Genomic DNA, 22,708 nt, shown 5'->3' on the forward strand with positions numbered 1-22,708 from the left:
GCATGCAGTGACTGACCATGCACGTCATAGTTTAACCTACAGCCCCTGGAAAGCAGTGGCATTTTCCCACACTTCTCTTGCCTTTGAACTTCTAACTGTAACACCACACCATGTTCACCATGGGGCGCATGACCTTTAACCTCCCAGGACTGCTTCTGTGACATTAATGGTGAAGCGGTGATTAAATGCTGACCCTGTATCAGTTTACGCAGCAACTTTTTTCTAATATAGCTTACTACTGGCAACAAGATGACATACCTGGCTTAATCACAAGCAAAAGTCCTTTTGTGGGATTCAAAAATGTAAATTAAAGGGGATTTGACACAAGACATGTTAACACTGTGGTACAACTTATATTCACATGAGGTTGTTAATTCACTTTTCAACTTAAAATAGACTCTGTAGATGCCTACAAGCTGTTCTGTCTTCCAGCTGTGTTACATAAAATAAAATAATCAGCATCATCAATCTACAATCAGCATCTACAATCCCGAGAGAGAGACAGGAATAAGGAGAGGAGACTTAAGTTATTTTCCAGCATGAATGTTTTATAATGATGCACTCGGTACAGACAGATAAACACAGCTGGCTTTAGTATATTGCTTGGAATCATGTATGATTTTAAATCAAATCATGTGCTGAGTAAATGTTGTACAAAAACAGAGCTTAAGGACAGAAAGCCCTGAAGCTACAGTACCAAAGCACCCTCTAGTGACAGGTGTGGGATTTTATGCAATATTACCAAACACAAGATTTTCTGTCACTTAACTTTAGAAAATATTAATTTCACTTACAGTATGTAAACACATTTTTCCTCTGCGAAATCATTTAAAATTAATTTAATACTACATTCAAAATGTTAAGATAAAGATTGTGACATAATTTACTGTTGTTATAGTAAAATAAAAAGGACATCATTTATCCCATTCATCCGAAAAATGGCAGCGTTATTCAATTCTGTATGTTCAGCCTCAACAGTAAATAGAATAAATGATTTTACACTTTTGTCAAGAGCTTTGAGGTTCTGTGTGGTTCTTAGCAGACGGCAAGCAATTCTGCTGTTGATCCACCATTCGTAGGATGCTGTCTGACAGTTCTTTAATGTCGCTGTGTGTGTCGGGATGTGCAGCCAAAGCCCACAGAAGTTCAGTCACACCCTCCTTCTCCATCATGCTCCTGTAATGTGAAGCTAGAGGATAGAGGGAAGAAGTTAGCATAACATGTGAGAGGATTGGCAGATTGAACACACTTACACTCAAATATTAATACTCCGGAGAGGTCTAAATTAATCTATTGAATATTACATATGGTACAACACGTGTGGTATATTTAAATGATGAAATACAGTAAAAGGGCAGCCACTATTTTCTATATTGTTTCAGCTATAGATTATTTTCTAGGTTAGAAGTAAAAAAGGTCCAAGTTTCTCAAAATCAAAGGTGATGTCTTATTATCATTGCAGCTCCAGGACTGTAACACATTATGTACGACACATTTATCTAAACATGCTGACCCCTATGAATTCACCCCTGCGCTTCCTGTTGTTAATCTCCCCCTGAATACCCCCGCAGAAGGGTGTTTGTGTGTCTTACTATTCTGACCGCAGACCAGATGTATGGCCCACACTGCCCACAGCTGCACCCCCGAGGGCTGCCAAGTCTGAAGCAGAGGGCGAAATGGACGGAACGACCTGAAATATGGACCCAAGGAGACAAAACACCGGGATTAAAAACCTTTTTTTCTTTGTTTTGTTTGATGCTTTAATAACTAGACCGTGTATTTTCTTTGGCGCCGATCGTACAGAGGGAATGTAAACTGAGGCGTCTGTCATCAAAATGTGTTTTTAATAGATTTTAAAAGCCAAAATTCCAGATATGCCTCAGTAGAATACCACTAAATCAGCGACTAAATGTAATGGTAGAGTGTCAAGAGAGAATGTAGGATGTGTTATTGATAGGAGACAAACAAAAAAAAGTGTTATGCAACATGTAGGTTGATGTTAAATAGAATAGGCAGAATGGGTAGACGGATTAAAGGGGCCCTATTTTCAGCTTCATATCTGTATTTTGGGTCTCTACTGTGACATGTCTCCATGCTTTAATGTTCAAAAAGCTCTTTATTTTTCTCATACTGCCTGTGCTGCAGCACCTCTTTACACTCTCTGTCTGAAACCAGAGCCCAGTCTGCTCTGATTGGTTTGCTGGTGGGCTCTGTTGTGATTGCTTAGAGATGTCCCGTCCCTTTGCCTATCACGTACAATGAGTTGGCGCGCTAGCCAATACAAGCCAATTATTACATAGGGATGTCACTATCTCTGGGAAGTAAAGCCTTTGCCAGCCCTTTACATGCAAAACAAAAAACTATGCAACACACTATAGAAAAGGTCAAACATTAAAGAAAGCAACCTTTTACAAAGGTTTTGTTTCATCACCTGTAAGAGACCATTTCCCTCTCGAGTTGGTTCCATGTCATTATGGATTCATGCTGGAACAAACGAAAATAAACTTTAAACAAGAGCCAAAGGGGAAATTTAGACCAGCATCTATAACGTTCCTGTCTCACACACACCAGCTGCTTCATGGCGGTGCTGCGGAACTCGTCGCCCAGGGTCCAGGCCTCAGGTCTAGAGGCAAGCTGGGCCAGAGTCCCTCCCGCAAAGTAACGGACCCCCACCTCCACCTCGGAGTCCTGCAGCAGGCTGAGGATGTGCTCCAGCAGGCCCTCCTCCATCAGGTCCCCCTGTAAACCCTCAACCTCTGCTATGTTGTTCTGCAACCCAGAGAGACAAACGATGAAAGCAATTATATAGTGTCAGATTGCCTACACATGGAATTCATTTTAATCCTATTCCTCAAATGATTTTATACATTTCGGGGGCAATATGTAAATATTTGAAAGAACTCTCAAATTCAGATGCTGCCTGATTATTACAAACGGAATGTGGGAACGATTGCAAAAAGTAAACTAATCAAACACACACACACACACACACACACACACACACACACTCACCAGAAGGCCAAGAACTTTCTGCTGAATGGAGGGTTCAGTGTAGTAAGTCTGCAACACAAAACAGGGACAGCATGAAATGCTTTTGTGTGTGTGTGAGTGTGTGTGTGTGTGTGTGTGTGTGTGTGTGTGTGTGTGTGTGTGTGTGTGTGTGTGTGTGTGTGTGTGTGTGTGTGTGTGTGTGTGTGTGTGTGTGTGTGTGTGTGTGTACATGTAGGTGGGTGCATTTGTGCATTAATGTGTCTGTGTATTTCTGGGGCCCTTGTACCTCAAGAACCTCCTCATACAGCTCCAGACCCTGGCACTCGATAAAATTGCGAGCAGCGGTGGGCATCTCATCCGTCAGGTTCCACAGAGCGCTGAGGGCGAACTTCAGAGTGGAGTCCACTGCTCCCGCCATGGCTTTCTGCTGCACTAAAGCCAGCAGCTGCTGTGGGATGGAGGAAATGAATGGAGAAAACATGTGACGGAGGGGAGCAATTATAAGAGACATTGAAAAGCTAAAAAGGAAAAAGAAAATGTGTAGGAATGCAGGCGAAATGTTTTAGTGGTATTAACTAAACAACACATTAACAGGTGGACATACACTAATCAAAATAAAGAGATTATTATCAAGGTAAAAAAGCTAAGAAATCTCAAATACAATTTCTCTAAATAAGAATACAAATATACCATCACTTGGAAAAACACCAGTTATTTTGTTTTATTTTTTTCCCTCCTTTTTATATCTATTTTTTAATCTATGGATTGTTGTTTGATTATTTAATGTATTTTTAGTTTGAACTGTATCTAATTTCATTATGTATGCACTGTAACAACTAATTTCTTAAATTGCAAATAAAGAAAAACGACAATGGCAACAAGCGAAAATAAAGTACAGAGAGGCTTGATGACACACACAAAGAGAATCAGAGGGGCGCAATTGAACAGTGGGGTAACAGCGGAACCGTGAGTGCATGGAGCAATGAGGTGACAGTTAGCGAATGAGTACATGGTAGGTAATGGAAAATAGAGCGGGTGAGAAAGACAGAAAGGGGGAGCGAGGGGACTAGAAATACACTCGTGCATATCAAGTGCTAAGCTGGGGACCTTGTTAAAGTGTGCAAGTGTTAATATACCTTCATAATAAAGACGTCCTTGCCGAGTTTAGCCGTCTCCTCTGTGGACAACTGTAAATAAAACCAATAAATTAATTGAATTCTATATTTTAAATGTCACAGTAGAACAAATTGTATATTTATCACACAGGGACTAAAGGAAAGCTGGCTGTTTGAACTATTCTCACAGAAGTACAGGTGGTGACTGAGCACACGGCTCTTAGCAGCTGCTATACTATTTTTCCTGCAGCAGACTAATGCACAGTAAGTGAGCAGTGTCTTGACCTTGGCCACCAGAATGGAGATGACTGCCACCGCCATCCTCTGAAGGGTAGGATCCTCGTGGATTTGCAGCCAGTTAATCACCAGCGTGGCCGCGAAATACCTGAGGTATGATCACATTGTGGACATAAGGAACAGAGTATTACAAACATATGGGCAGAAATTTGAGAACCATTTTTACATCTGGAGGAACTATTTCTTTTGGCAATTAGATTTCAGGACAAAATATATTTTAGCTGGAAAAGTAGTAGTGCCATTCTTTGAGAGCGCTGATTATCTTGGCTTCTGCGTAAACTGTGGGCTCATATAATAACGGAGGGAAATGAACTAACTTGTCAAACGGGACGTCCTGAAGGATGTAGTCACTGCAGAGCGCCAGCAGACAGTTCTTTTGCACCTGGAGGGATGAAAACCACATGTGTGTAAGATAATATGAAGAAAAATGAGGCATTATGAAGAAACTCAATACTGTCTGAAGGTTACGAAATGGACAATCAATCCAAAATAAGCCTCTATGCTGATGACAGTGTCATTTATATGCGTACTCCCTCCAGGGCTTTGCAAGAGCTTCACACTGCATTTCAGTCATTACAAAACAACTCTGCTAAGTTTAAAAAGGGGTTTAAATGCTCAGGAAATACTCTTTCCTGGAGTGTGTTGCCTGGGTTTGCCAATGGAGGGTATAAGAGTTTTGAAGGATCTGGGGAAAAATGTATTTCCCTACTATGCACCAGGGGAATTGAAAAAGGAACACATATCTCAAATCATATCCAGTGGTGTATTTAAGAAAAATATAAAGAATGCGGTGATACAGGCATTTGATTGCTTTTTTGAGAGACTACTATCTAAAGGTTTTTTTGATCTCAATGGGACTTCCTAGCTAAATTAAGGTACAAAAAAAATGCAGCAAATCTAAGGTGAAGGACAGTAACCTGATAGCAACAGAGACATACAGTGCCACATGTTGCTGTTGTGAAGCTGCACAATATCAATATGGGCCTGTAATGTGAAACAGTGAGCATGTCCTCTGACCTGTTGCTGGCTGGGGAAGCTGTCCATGGCGATCAGCAGTTGGGTGACGGTGGAGGTGAGCAGGCGGACAGGCATGGCTACTGCAAGGTCCTGAGTGGTCAGGTTAAAGACGCACGCCGTGGCCACCAGGTGGACGTGCAGGGACGTGGGGTGGCTTTGCATCCCATTCAGAACCAGCTACAGGAAAACAAGAGGTTCATTACAAATTACATGTGCTTCAGAATAAAATGGAAAGGGCTGAATGTTGGGGGTGAGGCAGTGGGGGTTTTGACATGTGCTCTTCTTTGCCTTGGCAACTAGAGTTTAAAGTGTCAGTTTTGGGGACAGTGATGGGAAAGCGCATCTCTCTGACCCTCCCACCTCTTAAGACTCACCCAGACAGCTGTGAGGATGTTTTGTTCTATTTCACTAGACCCCACCTCCTCTTTGCAAGCACGGTTAAATACAGTAATTACAACGTCAGGTCAGGGGACATTTTAACTTTAGCTGTACAGTTTGTTCCAATTTAGCTCAAAATAACTGATTTGAAGTACTACCCTCGTTACAAAGGAGAATGGGGTCGAAACACTTAAAAATGAAAATATCTGATCTTTAAGAAAATTATGCTTTAAAGATATTGTTCCAACACAATGCAATGCGTAGTACCTCTAGCATATCTGGCCGTGGTTTGTCAATATCGGTGGTTAGATTGTAGAGGTGGATGAGGGCCTCTCGTATGAAACACTCGCGGTCTCTGTACCTCCGCAGGGCCTCACACACCTGGTTCTCATTGGCATCTCCGGTTACCTGAACATACACAGCACATCAGCATTTACAGAGAGACAGGAAATGCAGCAGGCATATACAAACAGTGCCTCGAGTCAAAGGATGATGAGAAACATATGCGAGACTCAAGCTTAAGTGTGTGCCCATAACATGCTCCGACGTGAACTCTGTGACCGATGCTAGCACCAGCGCCTTACTTTTAAGTTTCTCTGTGAAGTCAGGATGTCACAGGAGCTAGCCCCAGTGGCTAGCAGGCCCAAGAACACCAGTCCACCTCTCGCCTCCGCAAACGCTCTGACTGATGCTTCACTGGTCCTTTTCCGACCAGAGATATCTAGGGATACAAGTGAAGGAAGGACCTGAGCAGTCCCCTCCAGAAGCTGCCGCACCGTCTCCTCCCCGTCTTTCCCATCACTGTCATCCACAGAAAAGTGATCCTCTGAAAAGTCTAAATGCCTGAGGGTGTGAAGTTGGCTGAGGACAGAGAGACACCTGATAGGAGACATATCCAGCTGCTGCAGCTTGTGGCCGATAAAAGATCTCAGCGTGTTCTTGCAACGGAGGAGTGCGGTAAGCTTCGACACGGCACTGCAGGAGATGTCCAGGCTCTCCAGGTGAGGGAGAGTGCAGATATCCTCCAAGGCGGCATCAGTTAGGTCTGTGTTGGCCATATTGAGCGTCCTCAAGCCCTGCAGGGAGCTGAAGCCAACTCCATCCTCCACCAGAGACTCCCAGTCCACACATAGCCCAGTGAGGCACAACCTCCGCAGGCCGGATCTGCACTCCGGGTTTGTGGCCAGGCCCGAGACAATGTTAGCCCCTGTGAGGCCGCCGGAGACCAAGGAAGCATCTAGTTCCTGGAGCCTGTGAGGGCAGAGGGCCAGGCGGAAAGCTTCTGCAGATACCGGACAGCAGCGGATGGTGGCTCGGCGCAGACGGAGCTCTTTGCAGTTTTGGAAAATCCCAACAGTTGTGTCATTCAGTATCCCTTGTAGGAAAAAGTAGCATCAGTTCAGCCTCATTGGTGTTGATCGCTTTTCCACATTTTCAGCCTGGCATAGTACACTGAGAACTAATAAATCATATGATGATAGGGTAGGTTAAGGACACTGCTATTTTCAAATTATATTGGTCTTTAGTCTTAATAGGAAGTTGTTTGCCTGAAGATTCCTGAGACCCAGAGGACATTTTTTTTAACTCACTGAGATTAACAAAAAAAGATATATAAATACATTTCTCAATAACTGTATATTTCTCTTTATAATATGCCCATTGTAGTGGATATTGGGTCAATCATTTCCACAAAAACACTATTTTGTAATAATAAAATATCACTTTTCAAATGTCTTTTTTGTGATAAACATCGCCCATGATAAACTTTCAATACCTAAAAAAGGAAAGAAAAATACTTTAAAATATTGTTTTTCTCACTCAGTACTCTGTTTCAACAAGTATGCATAATCATTGAAAATAAAAATGAGAAGAAGTCCCGATTTCAACCGCAACAGACATTGATGTAAATATGTATTTTGAAAGACTTGACATTTACATACACTTTTAAAATCTTAAAATAATCTTAATAAGACTCTCAAAAATACGACATCCTTATAAAGCTCAGAATTAATATCTCTCAAGTAGTTGGAAAATCCATGGCTTTCCAACTACTTGAAAAGACAGAAGATGTGCTCTATTTGGTCACAAAGCCGTGTGTAACATACCTGAAAGCCCAGGATGTGCTTTTCACATTATGTATTTGAAATAAAGGACAAAAGGAGTATCCAACTGTAGGCCTAAGTCACATTTTGGTGAAGTAAGGTCATTGCTCCCTTTTTTACCACTTGCACCAGAATTACTCTCTTTTGGAAGCAGTTGCCCTCGGTTGTTGATGTTTTCAGATCCTTTTTCTATCCTCCTGACTTACCTTTAGTCGCCATCTTGCGCAGCAACTGGTCTGCCATCTCCTGTGGGAAGACCGGGGCCCAGCTTAGGCACAGGGAGCCGTCTGCTCTCCTGCTGCACAGAGCCTCCAGGCTGCTGCACACCTGAACCAAGCAGAGGTCACACAGGACCTGGGGGCCGTCGGCTTCCTGCAAAAGAGTGGCAGGCGATTAGAAATGTTGTCAAGGGTGGGGGAAATAGGACCCAAGTGCAGCAAAAAAGGGAGGCAGGTATGAGTCCAAACAAAGGTGAGCTTTATTCCAAAAGATGTTTTACAAAAATACAAAGTTTGGGAAAATATAGGACATGAAAAACACCGGACTTGACGATAACGAACTGACAAAGAACACAAGGGAAAGCAGGACTAAATACAAAGACACGAATCACAACACAAATCACAGCTGGGGAGGGGAGGAAGAAACAGGGCAACAAGTGACAAAAATGAAACAATCAGACACACGGAAAACCAAAAGACAGGAAGTAAAACTACACATGACACAACAGAGGGAAAACATGTTGAAAACAAGGATCATGACAGAACCCCCCTCTCAAGGGGCAGATTCCAGACGTCCCAACAAAGACCAAAAAACTCCCACAGGGTGGGTTGAGGGGGTCTGGAGGAGGGACGCGTGACCAAGGCCAAAAAGGTGGGTGGAGGGGGTCCGGAGTCGGGATTTAGGCGGACAGCCCGGGGGCAAGGCAGAGGACAAGGAGGGTGTCTCTGGCGGACGGCCCAGGGGCAGGGCAGAAGACTAGGCAAACATGGACAGGGCCTGTGGCAGGGGAACCGAGGGGTTCGGAGACATGGGCGTAGACCACGGCGGGGGAACTCCAGGGGCCTGAGACAGGGGCGGAGACAGGGGTGTAGACCACGGCGAGGGAGCTCCGGAGGCCGTAGACATGGACGGACGCCACAGCGAGGGAATTCCATAGGCCGGAGACATGGGAATAGCCGTGGCTAGGGAACTCTGGAGGACGACCTTGAGGACGGTGGAATAGCTCCGGAGGGCGGCGAGACAGTTCCGGAGGACGGCCTGGAAGGCGGCGAGACGCCTCTGGACGACGGGCTGGAGGACAGTGAGACGCCTCTGGACGACGGGCTGGAGACCGACGGGGTGGAGGCCGCAACGGGAACTCTCTGGAGGACGGGCAGGAGCCCGGCGGGACCGCTCCGGAGGAAAGTAAGGAGCACCTGGAGCAGGAGGCGGCAGGACCACCGACGGGACATGAGCAGTTGTCGGCGTGACCCCAGTTGGTACTGGCGTCTGCGGGACCCCCGAAGAGGCAGGAGATGAGGACTGAGGACAGGACAGGGGTAGCTGGAGTGTGCCGGACTGCAGCTAGAAGCATGGCGGCCAGGGCTGGGCCTGGAAACATGGCTGCTAGGGCCGGAACTGCAGCCGGGAACGTGCCTGCTAGGGCCAAAACTTGAGCCGGAAGCATGGCTGCAGAAGGTTTGGCTGCAGAAGGCTTGGCCGCAGTAGGCTTGGCTGCAGTAGGTTCGGCTGCAGTAGGCTTGGCTGTAGGAGGCTTGGCTGCAGGAGGCTTGACTGGTAGCCTGGCCTTGCGTCCCTTTTGAGCTTGTTGAATGATCCACGGGCCTCCAAAGGCCAGCCAGGATCCCAAAAAGGGGTCCACAAGAGAAGCTAAGTTGGGATCGGGCAGAAGGCTAGCATGCCTGGAGCTAGCAGGCCGGGAATCAGGTTTGGTCTCAAAATCACCTATGAAGTCTTTTTCCCAATCGGGAAATGAGCCCCTTAACCAGGGCCTTGACGTCACTTCTTGGCGCGCCATGGACAAAAAACACTGCCTCTCCTCTATACTTGATGCATATCGACACAAATTCTTTAAGCTAAAAAAAAGGATAAATACCACAGTCTATAAATACAACAGTTGGGCATTAGACATTTTTCTTAAATAAAACCACAAAAGTACTACAATAATATTATATGTAACGTACAAACAGTAAAAGTACTGATTCTGCCCAACAGCCCATTTAACAATGGTAGGCCTATATTCTACATTATTGGAAAGTAATTATTGATGCGTTAATGTGTTCATCACTTTAATGTTGCACCTGGTAATGGTATTTTATTCTCACTGCCAGGTAGCTTGAATTTCACCGAGGGTTATATATTTATTTCGTATTTTTATTAAACTAAAAAGAGGGAAAAAGTACAAGTAGCACGAAATGGAAATACCTAAATAAGAGCCTCAAAATGTACCTTAATTGAAGTACTTGGCTCGTTAGTTACTGTCCCTACTGTACATGAAAAACAATTGTCAAGGACATTTTTGCCCTGACAGTTGTCTGTCAGGCTTATTCCTTAGGGGCTCAACAGATCCACACTGACACGGGATCTCTAACGCTGCCGGAGTCTAATTTTATCCGTAACACTACAAAAGTAAAGCCCCTTTAAACCACCTAATCCTGCCGGTCTCTGCAGGGCACAGTGGACAAAAGCAATAATGTTCCCACGGCACAGTATACGGGCTAAAAGCGTTTGTCAATGGCACATTCGGGTAACGACCGTAAACACGTTGTCAACATTTAACAGCAGGGGACGGGGTCAAACTCACCATGGCTGAGAAGTAAACAGTCGACAGGAAACTTAATGTAATTATTATAATAATTACGGTAACACGACCTTCAGCAACATTTTAAATTATAATACGTCATCATGCAAATGTCTTTGAATAGGACGAAAGTTAAGAAATCTTCTGTTTTGTTGACAGTCGCTGATGTTATCCGCGGAGTACCAACTGTCACAAGTTGACCGGCTCCTATTGGTCAATACGCGTGACGTCACCCAGTCTTGTTGTTTTCTTCTTCTTCTTCTTCTTCTTCTTCTTCTTCTTCTTCTTCTTCTTCTTCTTCTTCTTCTTCTTCTTCTTCTTCTTCTTCTTCTTCTTCTTCTTCTTCTTCTTCTTCTTCTTCTTCTTCTTCTTCTTCTTCTTCTTCTTCTTCTTCTTCTTCTTCTTCTTCTTTTCAGGATGTGTTAGCGTGTGTTTTCATTCGTGCTAATAGTTTTAATCAGTATTAACTTGACAACACAGACAATGGTGGAATGTGACTCAGTAAAAATTGGAGGTAAGCTACCTCATTTGCCCTCTTTACATTTATGCTAGGCTGAAATAATCAACACCATCCCTGAGGAAACATAGTTTATACTTTATACTTTATTATCTGAAAGCTTTCGTTACTTATTTGTTTGGCTAACAATTTGTGTCCTTGGAAAACTATCTATCTCCAAATTTGGTGATACAGATTGGAGTTTCTCGAATAAACAAAAATATTTGAGTTCCTTTTATGAGTTTAGAACACTGTCCTACTTTTTAAATTAAATAAACTCTTGGAAACCCTCTTGGATTAGCTGAAAAATGCATCGTCACTAAGCCAAAAACTCTGAGAAACTCATGAAAATGGGACTTTATAGAGATGTGGTTCTCTCATGACAGGAACAATACAAACGTATGATGATTTAAGCTAAAACAACCTTTAATATCATTCTAAAAACATCATATACATTTTGAAAACACAGTGGGACGTTTTCTTCTTCATTTAATAATTAAAGTACCTTTTTTCTAATAAAACTGACATACTTTCACTTAAGTGATGTTCTAAATGCAGGACTTTTACTTCTGTCTGAATATTTCTTTCTCTACTGCATACAGGCAGTATGTCTTTAAAAGAGCAAGGCAGTGTACCTGCAATAACTGTGAAGGTGCAGGCGGTAATAGACTTGTTTAGCCACAAGGAGGGGCTCAGGGAGAGGAGAGAGAGAGAGTACCTTTATTCCTTTATGTTAGTTATAGTCAAATGTGTTTTTGATTCTAAATAATGGATCCCTAAATACAAAGGCCTAACATCCATTGTGTCTATTAAATGAATGAGCAGTGATGTCAACAGACTTGCAACAGTAAAAAGAAATTAGATACACTAATGAAATGCAAAAAGTCATTACCTTGCGGAATATATATCAACTGTTACATGTGGGGACTTCAATAGCATAGTCCTTTTTAAATGGTAAGAATCAGGGTTAAAATAAATAAGAGAATCATCAAATTTGTCCACAAGTATTGACTGCATTGGTTCCTAACTTTGGATCCCGACTCCAATTAGGGGTTGCCAAAATTTCAAGGCCTTCTTGATGTTTAGAGGTGCAGAACAACTTTTTAAAACATACATGTAACCTGGATCTCAGCATTTTAAACATATCTTATACAAATCTCAATTAAATTTGTATTCCTTGGAAAGTTTGGATTTTTATTTAAGATAAACACTTTAAAAACCAGCTAAACAAACAACTGGAAAAGTGCCAGGGAGAATGCAAAAAGAAGAAAATACAGACTAAAAATAACATGCATACTCTTTGTGGGTTAACTGTACAGCTTGTAAGTTGTCCTGCTACATTTTTACTATGCATTATTATGTGAAATATCGATTACATATGTCACTAGGTCAGGTGTTGTCAATTTACCCAATGATGGGAAAGGAAAAAGGTAGGGAACCCCGGCTCTAGACTACACAATAGTGAGGTTTGTTAAATGGGTTGCAGATAAAGATTTCCAGGCATGGATCCGATTAGCCCAAAATGTATTTTTTAGCTTCCCTAAGTGACAGCTTCCTCCGAACACATGTTCTTTCTACATATAATTTATTTAAATTATATGACCTCTATTATATACACCCGACCACCATGGAGACACACGCTTCCAATCACGCATACAAACACATGTTCTCATACATGCACAGGCAATAACATATTATGAATGTCCTCATAGGCAAATCTGTCATCCCACATGCTGAAGTATTTCTCCCCATGCAGAGAATCCCCTTGCATCAAAGCCTGAGCTTCCTCCTCAATCCAAAACATTTAGCCGAGGGGCGTTCTTTTTTTGTCTGCAAAGCCCCTCTGCGTATTGTCCTCGTAACCAAATAAACACAGCTGCCAAAAAGCCCTCACATTGCCACAAGAGACACCCCATATATGGAGCAAACACAAGAGAAATCACATGCAAATTGAAAATGCTTAAGCTACTGGATTGCCAGAATCAGTCAGTCATTAGATTAGAGTTGATGGCAAACAGCTTTGCGAGTAAGTAGGCTTTGATAAATTGTAGTTGAACGAAGCTGTGTGTGGAAGAGAGAAATGTGTGTGCATTTCATCAGATCCAATAAGCCTGACAGACAGATAGCGTGCGTGGGAGACAGTGTTACATTGTAAACAGGACCATATGACGTGATGACAGCTAGACTGATTTTAAATGTCTTCACCGCTCTAGCTGATTCACAGCCAATCCGGTTTGGGTATTTATTTGTGGTGAAACTTTATATTAGGAGGAGTTGTTCTTTTTTTCTGAACTTCAGACGAAGAAGGCAGGGCCAAGCCTTCCCTCTGCTCCAACTACAGAGAAAGTCACACCATCAGCCTCCCTCTTTCTGTACACGGACCACCCTCCACTGTTCTCCTAGTGGACGGTGTTTGCCCGTGCCATAGCAGGCCTTCATTCTAAATGAAAATCAGCAAAGCAAAGACAGACGGAGAGTGAGAGGAGGAGAATGGAGAGCATGAACCTGCATAAGAAACAAAACTGAGACATCAAGGCTGGGTATAATACCTGCAATTTCTGGATTGAACTCCTTGACACAGGTAGGATTTTTTTTCCTACTACTTAGGAAATTCCCTTTTGAATCGTTTTTAAGCTTTGTTTCATACTGCAAAACCTTCAGTTTTCCACGTCATCACTATGTGAAAAACACTTAAGTTGACTAGTTAAGGTGCAGTTAAAACAGGAAAAATACTTTTTACATGAAATCAAAGTCCCAGACATTCAGTCATCTGTGGAGTAATGGTACATTGCTGAAGTTAAAGTATCCATTTAAACTATTTAAGTAACTCATATTTGTTTTTCAAATTCTGTATACATCTGGTGTTTGTTAACCATCTTCTGTACACAGTTGGTGCATCATGTCGTCACTTTAGCAGACGGACCCAATCAGTGGCACCATCAGAATAAGTTGTTGGTTAATTGGCACAGTTTATAAAATCCGCTGGCCAGAAACAAAAACCACAACAAAGTCAGACTGAAAATGTGGGGCTTTTTGATGTATGGTTTTATAAAGTTGGAGGGAAATTAGGATGGGGGGGGGGGGTACAGGTTGTGTTGCAAGGGATTTTCAAGAGTTTTAACATGAGATAAATCTTTTAATTGGGGAGCTTAGCGGTAGGCAGTGAGAGCTCAGTGGTACCACTTAGAGTGAGTGGGCCGATTGGCAGTGTCTCCGTGTTCCTCTGGGCTGGGAAAAAAACTGCCCCCGCAAAGTTTGACCTGCTTGATTGAAAGGACTGCATTAATACCGATGAGGTAGCTGGGTTTTGGTCAGGTCTGGCTCAGAGCGACGAGTAAGATGAATATGCCCCTTTTTAATAAGTCAACAAAAAAAGAACATGTCTGCTGCGGTCGACTTGATGAAGACCAGCAGGGTGTGAACGACATGAGGGCAACCCGGTGGTTAAAAACTGCAGAAGAGATCCCTGGCTGAGGAGCCTTTGTGTAAACACTGTCACTGCTGTGAGATTCATATTGTGGGGTTGGAGACGTGCAGACGGGCCAATTGCTGAGGCCGGGCTATTGAAGGGGGATGACCTGTGATTACGGAAATACAGGAAAAAGTACTCTCCGGGTAATATTTACAGACTGACAGTGCCAAGGTGTTTCTGAGTTCTGACACATGGCCAGTGCCTTTTCCTCTCCTCTCAGATGGTTTATAATCCAAGACAAAACAATCTGCATTTTCTTCCATATGTCAAGCTGGCATTCACCTAAGCTGCTGAACTTTTAAGTCTTTAAAATGAATGCTAGCTCAGACTTTTTTTCGGTGGATAAGTCACTGTGCTAAAAACAAAAACATTTTGTTATAAATTTCCCTCGAGGCAAGATTTTCCTTTGACAATGATAAAACACAGCAGCCTAGGTAATGCTCTGGGATCTCTCCCATTAACTGCGGTTAGGACTCTTCAGTGCAAGAAATTTAAAGAGGAGACCACAGAAATTATTCAAAGCCTCAGCTGTCTCTGTCTTGGACTCATTTAATTCAATTCTTTTTTTGGCATAAAATCCTCTGCAGATTAGTTTTGATTTGCTCTAATATGAAGTGCGTCACATTGTGTTCCTGTCTGAAGTGTTGGGCGAAGGGTACTTCACCTCTTGAGCCATATCCGCCCGAGACATATCCTGCCTTCTGGATTTGGATTTGGTCCAAAATCACACTGAAGTTGGCTCCACTTCCAGAGCCAAGCATTGGTCTTGAATATGGAGGGTGGGATCTTTACTTAGCATTCATTTGCCAACGTCACCCTCCCCTGCTGCATTCGGTGTGCTGTCAAAACCAATAGGATCAAAACAAAAGCTTTCGGTCCAAAAATAGACTCCAGAAAAACATTACTCATAAATCAGGGACTCCTGCTCCTCCTACTGCTCTTTTAACACATTTCCTTCTTTTATTCCTCACTAAATGTAAGTATTTTGTTTGAAACAACCAGGAAGAAATGCCAAAAGTTAAAGAGAGCATGTGAATTGTAACCACCTGCTGACATCAATGTCCTCCCTGGCCACATTAAGTCAATGTTGTATCAAATATTTCCATTTTCAGTTAAACCGTATTCCCATTAAGAGGTTTTTAACAAATGTTCCTCACCAGTCAGCACAGGTGCAATTAGGCTAAAGTGGAGGTTTGTTGAAGTTCTGAGCCAGGAAATCTACAGAAATATGAAAAACAGATCCCAGCACTTGCTCACACCCAGACACCTGATACAGATGTGGTAAGGGCTGTAATGAAAGAGAACCTATGAGGGAATGTATTGAAAATCGGAGTTACGATAACAGATCTGTGGTGGATGGGTGGCACTGCTCTAACTCGACCACAAGCGTGCCAGAAGGCACATCTTGCCTGGGGCTGAGCAGTTGATATGTGAAACCAGTTGTGTCTTTGTCTATGTCTGCTAGTTTTCACTACACATTTTAATGCTCACTTATTTTATAATTAGGCAAGACTCCTGTGTTGAGTCTTGAGTGGAATCTCTCTTCTGTCCGATGCCAGTAGATGCACAGTGGTTGTATTGGATTACAGGGGAAACTAAAACATCTGCTTTCTAGGGTTATTTCTGGTTTTGTGCCTGGTATGAAATTGAAAAGTTCAAAATGAGTAACATACATTTAGACTTCCACTTTTGTTCAAAAAATGAAATAAAACACAACAACAATGAGCCACACCATTGTAATGAATGACATCTTTCTTTGTTTAACATGGCTACTGTTACTTCTAGGGTGTTTTGTTATACTGACCTAAAATACCAAACAAAACCACAATTTGCCTCTCTTTGAATAACATAATTTTCTTAAAACTACGGTGACAAGCTCTGCGACAATTCACAGTGGTGCTTCGAGCTAAATTCTACCAGCAGTAGGCTTACATGTTCACATTGGTAATGTAACATGTAGGCCTATTATGCTCAATAAGTCAGCTAAATGCTCACATCGATTTGCTAACCTGACCACAATGGCAATGTTAACACGAAGGCCTATATTGATTAATAAGTTGGCTAAATGCTAACGTTGTTTGCTAACACGTTCACAATGGCAATGTGTGATGCTAAATCAGTAAGCTAAATACCAACATCAGTTCAAATACTTACATGCTGAGGACAAAAACTGAAAATTATCTATACGTATAAGGTCATTGTGGGCATTTTCTTGTTATAAACCAATCTATTTGACATATTTTGACCAGATGATGCGGGATAAGAATTATTAAGGTTCATTAAGGGGACATTAATAGGTTTACCAAATTTCATGTAAAATGGTCCAAACTTGTCTTTCCTTTTTATAGATCTTAGGCGACTTGCTGGTAAAGAGAGGAGGAACCATGGGGCCTGTAACATGGAGCATATTTATTCTGGTTGGTCTGTCATTTTGGGGCAACAGCCAAGCCCTCACAAAGAACCCCATCCTGTCCCGGATACGAAGGGCTCCAGAGGCCAATGGGGAAAGCAAAAAGTGCTCCTACACCTTCCTGGTTCCTGAGCAGAAGATCACAGGACCCATATGTGCCGCCCGCGGTTACTCTACCGACAAGGATCGAGTGACACGCCTGGATGTGGCTGGAGTGCGGGACCTCCTGTCGAAGCAGCGTAGGGAAACGGAAACTTTGAAGCTAGTGGTGGATGTGGACGGCAACTTGGTGAATGAAATGAAGCTGTTGAGGAAAGAGAGCAGGAACATGAACTCCAGAGTGACCCAGCTGTACATGCAGTTGCTTCATGAGATCATCAGGAAAAGGGACAACTCACTGGAGCTGGCCCAGCTGGAGACTCGCATCCTCAACGCCACCACAGAGTCACTGCGCCTGGCATCCCGTTACAAGGAACTGGAGTCTAGATACGCAGCCCTGTCTGCAGTAGTGAACAACCAGTCAGTGCTGATTGGGGCACTTGAGGAGCGTTGCATGCAGGTGTACAGCCGCAGGCATGACCAGACACCCTTGGGACCTCCACTTGTGCAGGTGGTGCCTGAGAACATTCCTGTTAATGTGCCACGTTTCACCAATGAAATCCAGAGGGACAACAACCGAGGCTTTGCCCGAGAAAGAGGCTCACGCTCTGGACCATCACCCACTAGTGGAACCCTGGAAGTTCCAAAACCTCCACATAGGAACTTCAGTTCTGAAGGTAAGTGAGAGAATAATTCATCAATCCATCCATTACATTTCAATAATATATTCATTGATAGAAACGTGTATTTATAAAGCAGTCATGAATTTGGAGGCCAGCCGTGACAAAATCCCTAAGTTTGAAAACAGCTGCAGGTGAGCCAGTGGTCTCATTTTCAAAGGTCAGAGATTTGCACATTCAGCTGGAACTCTGCTGCCGGCTCAACAGAAAGAACACAAACCAGGATGGAAATAAAAATGTTGTAACGTCTCAACTGAGGCGGGGGACTTAAAGCAAAGCAAAGAAAGACCTAACCAGTGGGATTTTGCTCATCAACAGAAATTCCTGACACATTTAGATTGCCCTCACCCAAGAATAATAAAGTGTGTAGGATTTCAGTGCAGCTGTGAATGAAAAGGATCCCTTACAAGACTGTTCCATTGCATGTGAGATGTAGACAAAACCCAGGCTAATGTATAGACCCCTCAAAAACCACAAAGTAGAGGCACTTCTGCTATACTTTGTGGGATGAATGGACTAAACATTTACATTATTATTTTACTATTAGCCTGGAGAGGGTTGCTCCCCCTTTAAATAAACTCACTACTTCATAGGGTATTAGTTAAAATGCCATGCTAATGAGAATGTTGAATTACTTTGGAAAAAGGCAGTTAGTCACAGTGGGTTCACTTGGGTATCTATTAAGTTGTTCCTGTTTTGTTTTCATACCACAAATGAAGGCACGTCATATCTTATAAAGTCATTTTATTTGCCTCACTCCCCTACCGCGGTTCCTAAAGGACATAGTAAACATCTTTGCTGGATAAATGTGTTTTTTATTACTCTTTGTTTGTGTGATTTTATTCTTGTTTACCTGATTTCCTAAAATTCAACCCTCTGTCAGACCTTTACTTAAAAGTCTCTTAATGATGTTCTGAGACAACAACAAGAAGTGTGTAAGACTGTCATACAAACCCAAACTGAGTTTAAACCAGAATTAGACATTTTGACACGTTTAATATTTATATTAAAACCCTAAACCCTAACCTTAACTCACTTCCCCTGCCTAAAGCCAATCAAATGTAAGCGAGTAAGGCCGGTAATTTCTATTCCCTAAGAAAAATGAAGTCGGTAATGTCAAATGTCTTCTGAAAGATAATAAGACATCTGTTTTTGTGTGTGTGTTTTCTTAACCAGCCACTTATATGAAGGAAAACAGAATGTCAGAACAATGGGCCTCTTCCAATTGGATATTTTTTCTGACTTCTGAGGTTTCAAAATAATAGGCTGTCAAATGGGCATTGAAAAATCTTCTTTGAAACTTTTACTTCAAACTGAGATTGTTTTGCCACATATACGTAGTAGCTAAATGTAATCAAAATGGAAAGAAAATAACACCAGCTATAGTCCTGCTAAAAGCTAAATAGCCACGGCTAGATGCCCACCTCTCTCTCTTGTCCTCTCCTTCAGGCCCTTTCAGAGACTGTCTCGCCGCACAGGAAGCTGGCCACAGCACCAGTGGCATGTACCTGATCAGACCAGACGAAGCAGAAAGGCCAGTGCAGGCCTGGTGTGAACAGGACATCGACAACGGCGGCTGGACCGTTATCCAGAGCAGGCGAGATGGCTCCGTTAACTTCTTCAGGAACTGGGATAGCTACAAGGTGATGACACATGACACTTCCCCCACCCTGTCTGTCTTATTTTTCTGTCTTCTCTCCAGAGCCAACTTCAATATTTGGGTCATCTAAAGACAACATGGGGGCTGTTACAGTATATGACCCATGTAGTGGAACCATCTGGGGTCTTTTGGACTATTTCCTAGGCCAGAATCCTCGTGTTTTCACTAACTGTAAAATATAACGCCCCGTCAGCAGCAGTATTCGTCGAGGGTTATCTGGATTGAGATTCCCATTATGAAACATTAGATGGCCCACTATGAAGGTATGTTCCGCAGCTCAATCTGCAGACGTTTCTTTCCAAAACCGCTACTACTATGGTGCCTTCCTGGATGAATAGCTGGTTGGCTTGCACAACATATAGACCCACTCATCAAAGCTCTGTGAGAATGAGACAGAGTATATCATGGCTGGCAGCCTCAGCGATCCAGTGTTCCGTTCAACCTCGCCAGGCTCGTGCATGTGTAACTGGAAGCTAAATTGCTCTCTTCAACATTGATTTGCCTATGTGCTCTTTCAAAAAGCCACCACAAGTACACACACACAGCACCAGAGAGGAGGCCCTGGACTGAAACCCTACATCGTTCATCATCTGCTGGCTCACCAAGCTAATCCCCAATCCCAAACCTCAACCTCCTCTACCAAGTGAAGTGTTCTTGAGGCACATGGCCAGATGTACATTGCTCGCTGTTATTCAACACAAGTGCCAAGGCCATTTACACCAGTAGCCATGATCTAAGAGCTCCGTTGGGTTTAAGTGATGAACCAGCATTTCGAGGATGGATGCTTATTTTGCTGCCTAAACTCTAGTCTACAACATGTCTTTTTAAGCATTTCAAAGACAGGGTGGTAATCTTTTGTTACCGCTTGTTCCTTTTGAAGCTTTGTAGTTTGTCTTAACTACAGAACCACAATCGTCATCAAAAAGAAAACTCTTGTTTGTTCTGTTACAATCCCACAGCTTTATTCACAAGGGGCTTTTATCTTCCCAAACAATTCTCATGTTTCTAAACTCCTCAGGCTACCACATGAAAAACGATGCTCGTTATTTCCTGTGATCTTTTTGTAACCCTCCCTTATAAACTTCCTTTGATTCAGAGCGGCTTTGGCAACATAGACGGGGAATACTGGCTCGGCCTGGAAGGCATCTATTACCTGGGGAGGCAGGGGGACTACAAGCTGCTCGTAGAGATGGAGGACTGGATGGACAAGAAGGTGTACGCTCAGTACAGCAGCTTCCATCTAGAGCCTGAGAGCGAGGGATTCCGTCTGCGACTGGGTACCTACCAGGGCAACGCCGGGGACTCCATGAGCAGCAACAACGGCAAACAGTTCACTACTCTGGATCGAGACAAGGACGCCTTCTTAGGTACATGAATTTAGCAAACATTTTATATTGGTCAAAAGTGAAACAACCTTAAAATTCTGTTATTACATATTCTGTACACATTCTCGAAATTGAGAATTCTCAAACGGGGTCATCGTAGATCATATACCAATAAAACACTGCATCATTTTCACAACACCTGGGATCCCACAATTCTCATCGGAAATGTAAAGTGATTATGACCAGGCAAATTGCACAAAGTCACATCTTCCACTTCTTTGTCAATCATTTTGAGCATGTTAGCGCTTGTAAGCTTCGTCAGCAAGAACTGAAAACCAGCAAACATTCCAGCTAACATCTACAAATTAGAATCTGGTGGCTCTACGTATGTTGAAAAGGCAAAATAGAGACCGATGATTTTATTAAAACACACTGTCATCAACCTTCCTTTTCCCCTCCTACAGGTAACTGTGCCCATTTCCATAAAGGAGGCTGGTGGTACAACTCTTGCGGCCAAGTCAATCTGAACGGTGTCTGGTACACCGGAGGCGTTTACCGCAGCAAATTCCAAGATGGGATTTTCTGGGCCGACTACGGTGGAGGCTTCTACTCTATGAAGGCTGTCCGTATGCTGATCAGGCCCATTGACTGAGGAGATATTTGAAGCCAAGCTGAACCAGGGGCAACTGTGGACGCTAGGGAGAAACATTGTGACTGGATATGTCATCAACAACTGGTTCATCCTAAAAGAACTTCCCCAAAGGAGAAAACCAACCATCAGTAGTGACTTGAATTGCCTTCTATAACAGACAAGGACTGTTCAATTTATATGATAATAGATGCACAAAAAGTGGGATTTAGGGGGCATTCCTATTTATAGTAAGCTATACAGCTACTTTTACCACCAAATACACATGTTGGTGCTGGCAAAATAAGTATAATTAATAAGATTTGCAGCCAAATAATGCATTATATTGCTTTCTCTCTGATTAAGAAACTGCAGTGTTTTCCTCATTAGGTCACCCCATGGAGAAGAGGCGCCACATCCTTACAGAACCTTGATATTGATTTCCTTCATAAGCTTTAGCGTCACAGGATCTAAAAGCAGCTTTTCCTACCTTGCCAAGATAAAGATGTGGAGGGAACACGCATACATGGTATTTATCTTGTGCTATAGCTGTTGGGAGCTGGAAAATACATCTTGGCAATACAGATATGTATACTCTGTATCCACTTCCAAATCTAAAAAAGGCCAGCACCTTAAAGACATTGAGAAGGAATGTGGTTTGAATACATTTTTTATGTACACTTGATTACAAAAACAGTGCTGGTTTTATTTTTTTCTCCCTACACTTAAAACAACCTTTATACTCTATGTTAAAGTACTTTGTCCAGGTGCAGATGACCAGAAACGATAATTTATGTGTACAATTAACTTATCATAACAGTGAAAAGGGCCAGGTGTCCTGAGGGAACAGTAAATGATCCTACAGAGAAAATAACTAATTTCCTCGACTGTATAAATGACAATCATTCCTAAAGTGAGCTTGCACGTATGGTAATTGCTGTTATGTGTTTCTGTCATTTGGCTGTTGATTAAATTGATCAGTATGATTCTGGTAAAAAATTAGCATTGTTGGTGAAAAAAAAAGGGAATAGCAATTTGTTGTTGAGTGTTTTTATGAGCATGAAAATATGCCGACCAAGTGTGTTGAAAGTTAGGCAATTGGACGTACAACGAGAAACACATTGCTGAAAACCAGACGGGATGAAAAAAGAAAAAGAGAGCAGGGAGGGGATGAACTGCGATGGAATCAGTCCAAATTTCCAAGTTATATTCCCCCACTCTTCCTTATAAATACAGAG

General features: G+C 42.7%; 2 protein-coding genes across 4 annotated transcripts; one reads left to right on the forward strand and one right to left on the reverse strand.

Annotated features, from left to right (window-relative positions):
• Nucleotides 1–527: 527 nt before the first annotated feature.
• On the reverse strand, nucleotides 528–11,117 carry LOC134866438 (protein zyg-11 homolog). 3 transcript variants are annotated; one of them, XM_063886623.1, is made up of 14 exons: nucleotides 10,704–11,112; nucleotides 8,107–8,272; nucleotides 6,383–7,173; nucleotides 6,066–6,206; nucleotides 5,421–5,597; nucleotides 4,721–4,785; nucleotides 4,392–4,491; nucleotides 4,128–4,178; nucleotides 3,278–3,436; nucleotides 3,013–3,060; nucleotides 2,569–2,769; nucleotides 2,432–2,484; nucleotides 1,593–1,690; nucleotides 528–1,189 (listed from the first exon to the last, which is right to left on the reverse strand). In XM_063886623.1, the coding sequence occupies exons 1-14, from the start codon at nucleotides 10,704–10,706 to the stop codon at nucleotides 1,008–1,010; spliced, it is 2,235 nt and encodes a 744-aa protein (XP_063742693.1). In that variant the 5' UTR covers nucleotides 10,707–11,112; the 3' UTR covers nucleotides 528–1,007. The 3 variants fall into 3 exon arrangements, with proteins under 3 accessions (XP_063742693.1, XP_063742691.1, XP_063742694.1); XM_063886621.1 differs by having other exon boundaries at nucleotides 3,278–3,439; nucleotides 10,704–11,110; XM_063886624.1 differs by lacking the exon at nucleotides 1,593–1,690 and having other exon boundaries at nucleotides 3,278–3,439; nucleotides 10,704–11,117.
• LOC134866440 (angiopoietin-related protein 1-like) lies at nucleotides 11,010–22,473 on the forward strand. The gene is made up of 6 exons (XM_063886625.1): nucleotides 11,010–11,214; nucleotides 13,495–13,777; nucleotides 17,017–17,854; nucleotides 19,307–19,500; nucleotides 20,614–20,884; nucleotides 21,307–22,473. The coding sequence occupies exons 3-6, from the start codon at nucleotides 17,053–17,055 to the stop codon at nucleotides 21,492–21,494; spliced, it is 1,455 nt and encodes a 484-aa protein (XP_063742695.1). The 5' UTR covers nucleotides 11,010–11,214; nucleotides 13,495–13,777; nucleotides 17,017–17,052; the 3' UTR covers nucleotides 21,495–22,473.
• The last annotated feature ends 235 nt before the right edge of the window (nucleotides 22,474–22,708 follow it).

The sequence above is a fragment of the Eleginops maclovinus genome, chromosome 6, assembly GCF_036324505.1.
Source record: "Eleginops maclovinus isolate JMC-PN-2008 ecotype Puerto Natales chromosome 6, JC_Emac_rtc_rv5, whole genome shotgun sequence".
Taxonomy (NCBI): Eukaryota; Metazoa; Chordata; class Actinopteri; order Perciformes; family Eleginopidae; genus Eleginops; species Eleginops maclovinus.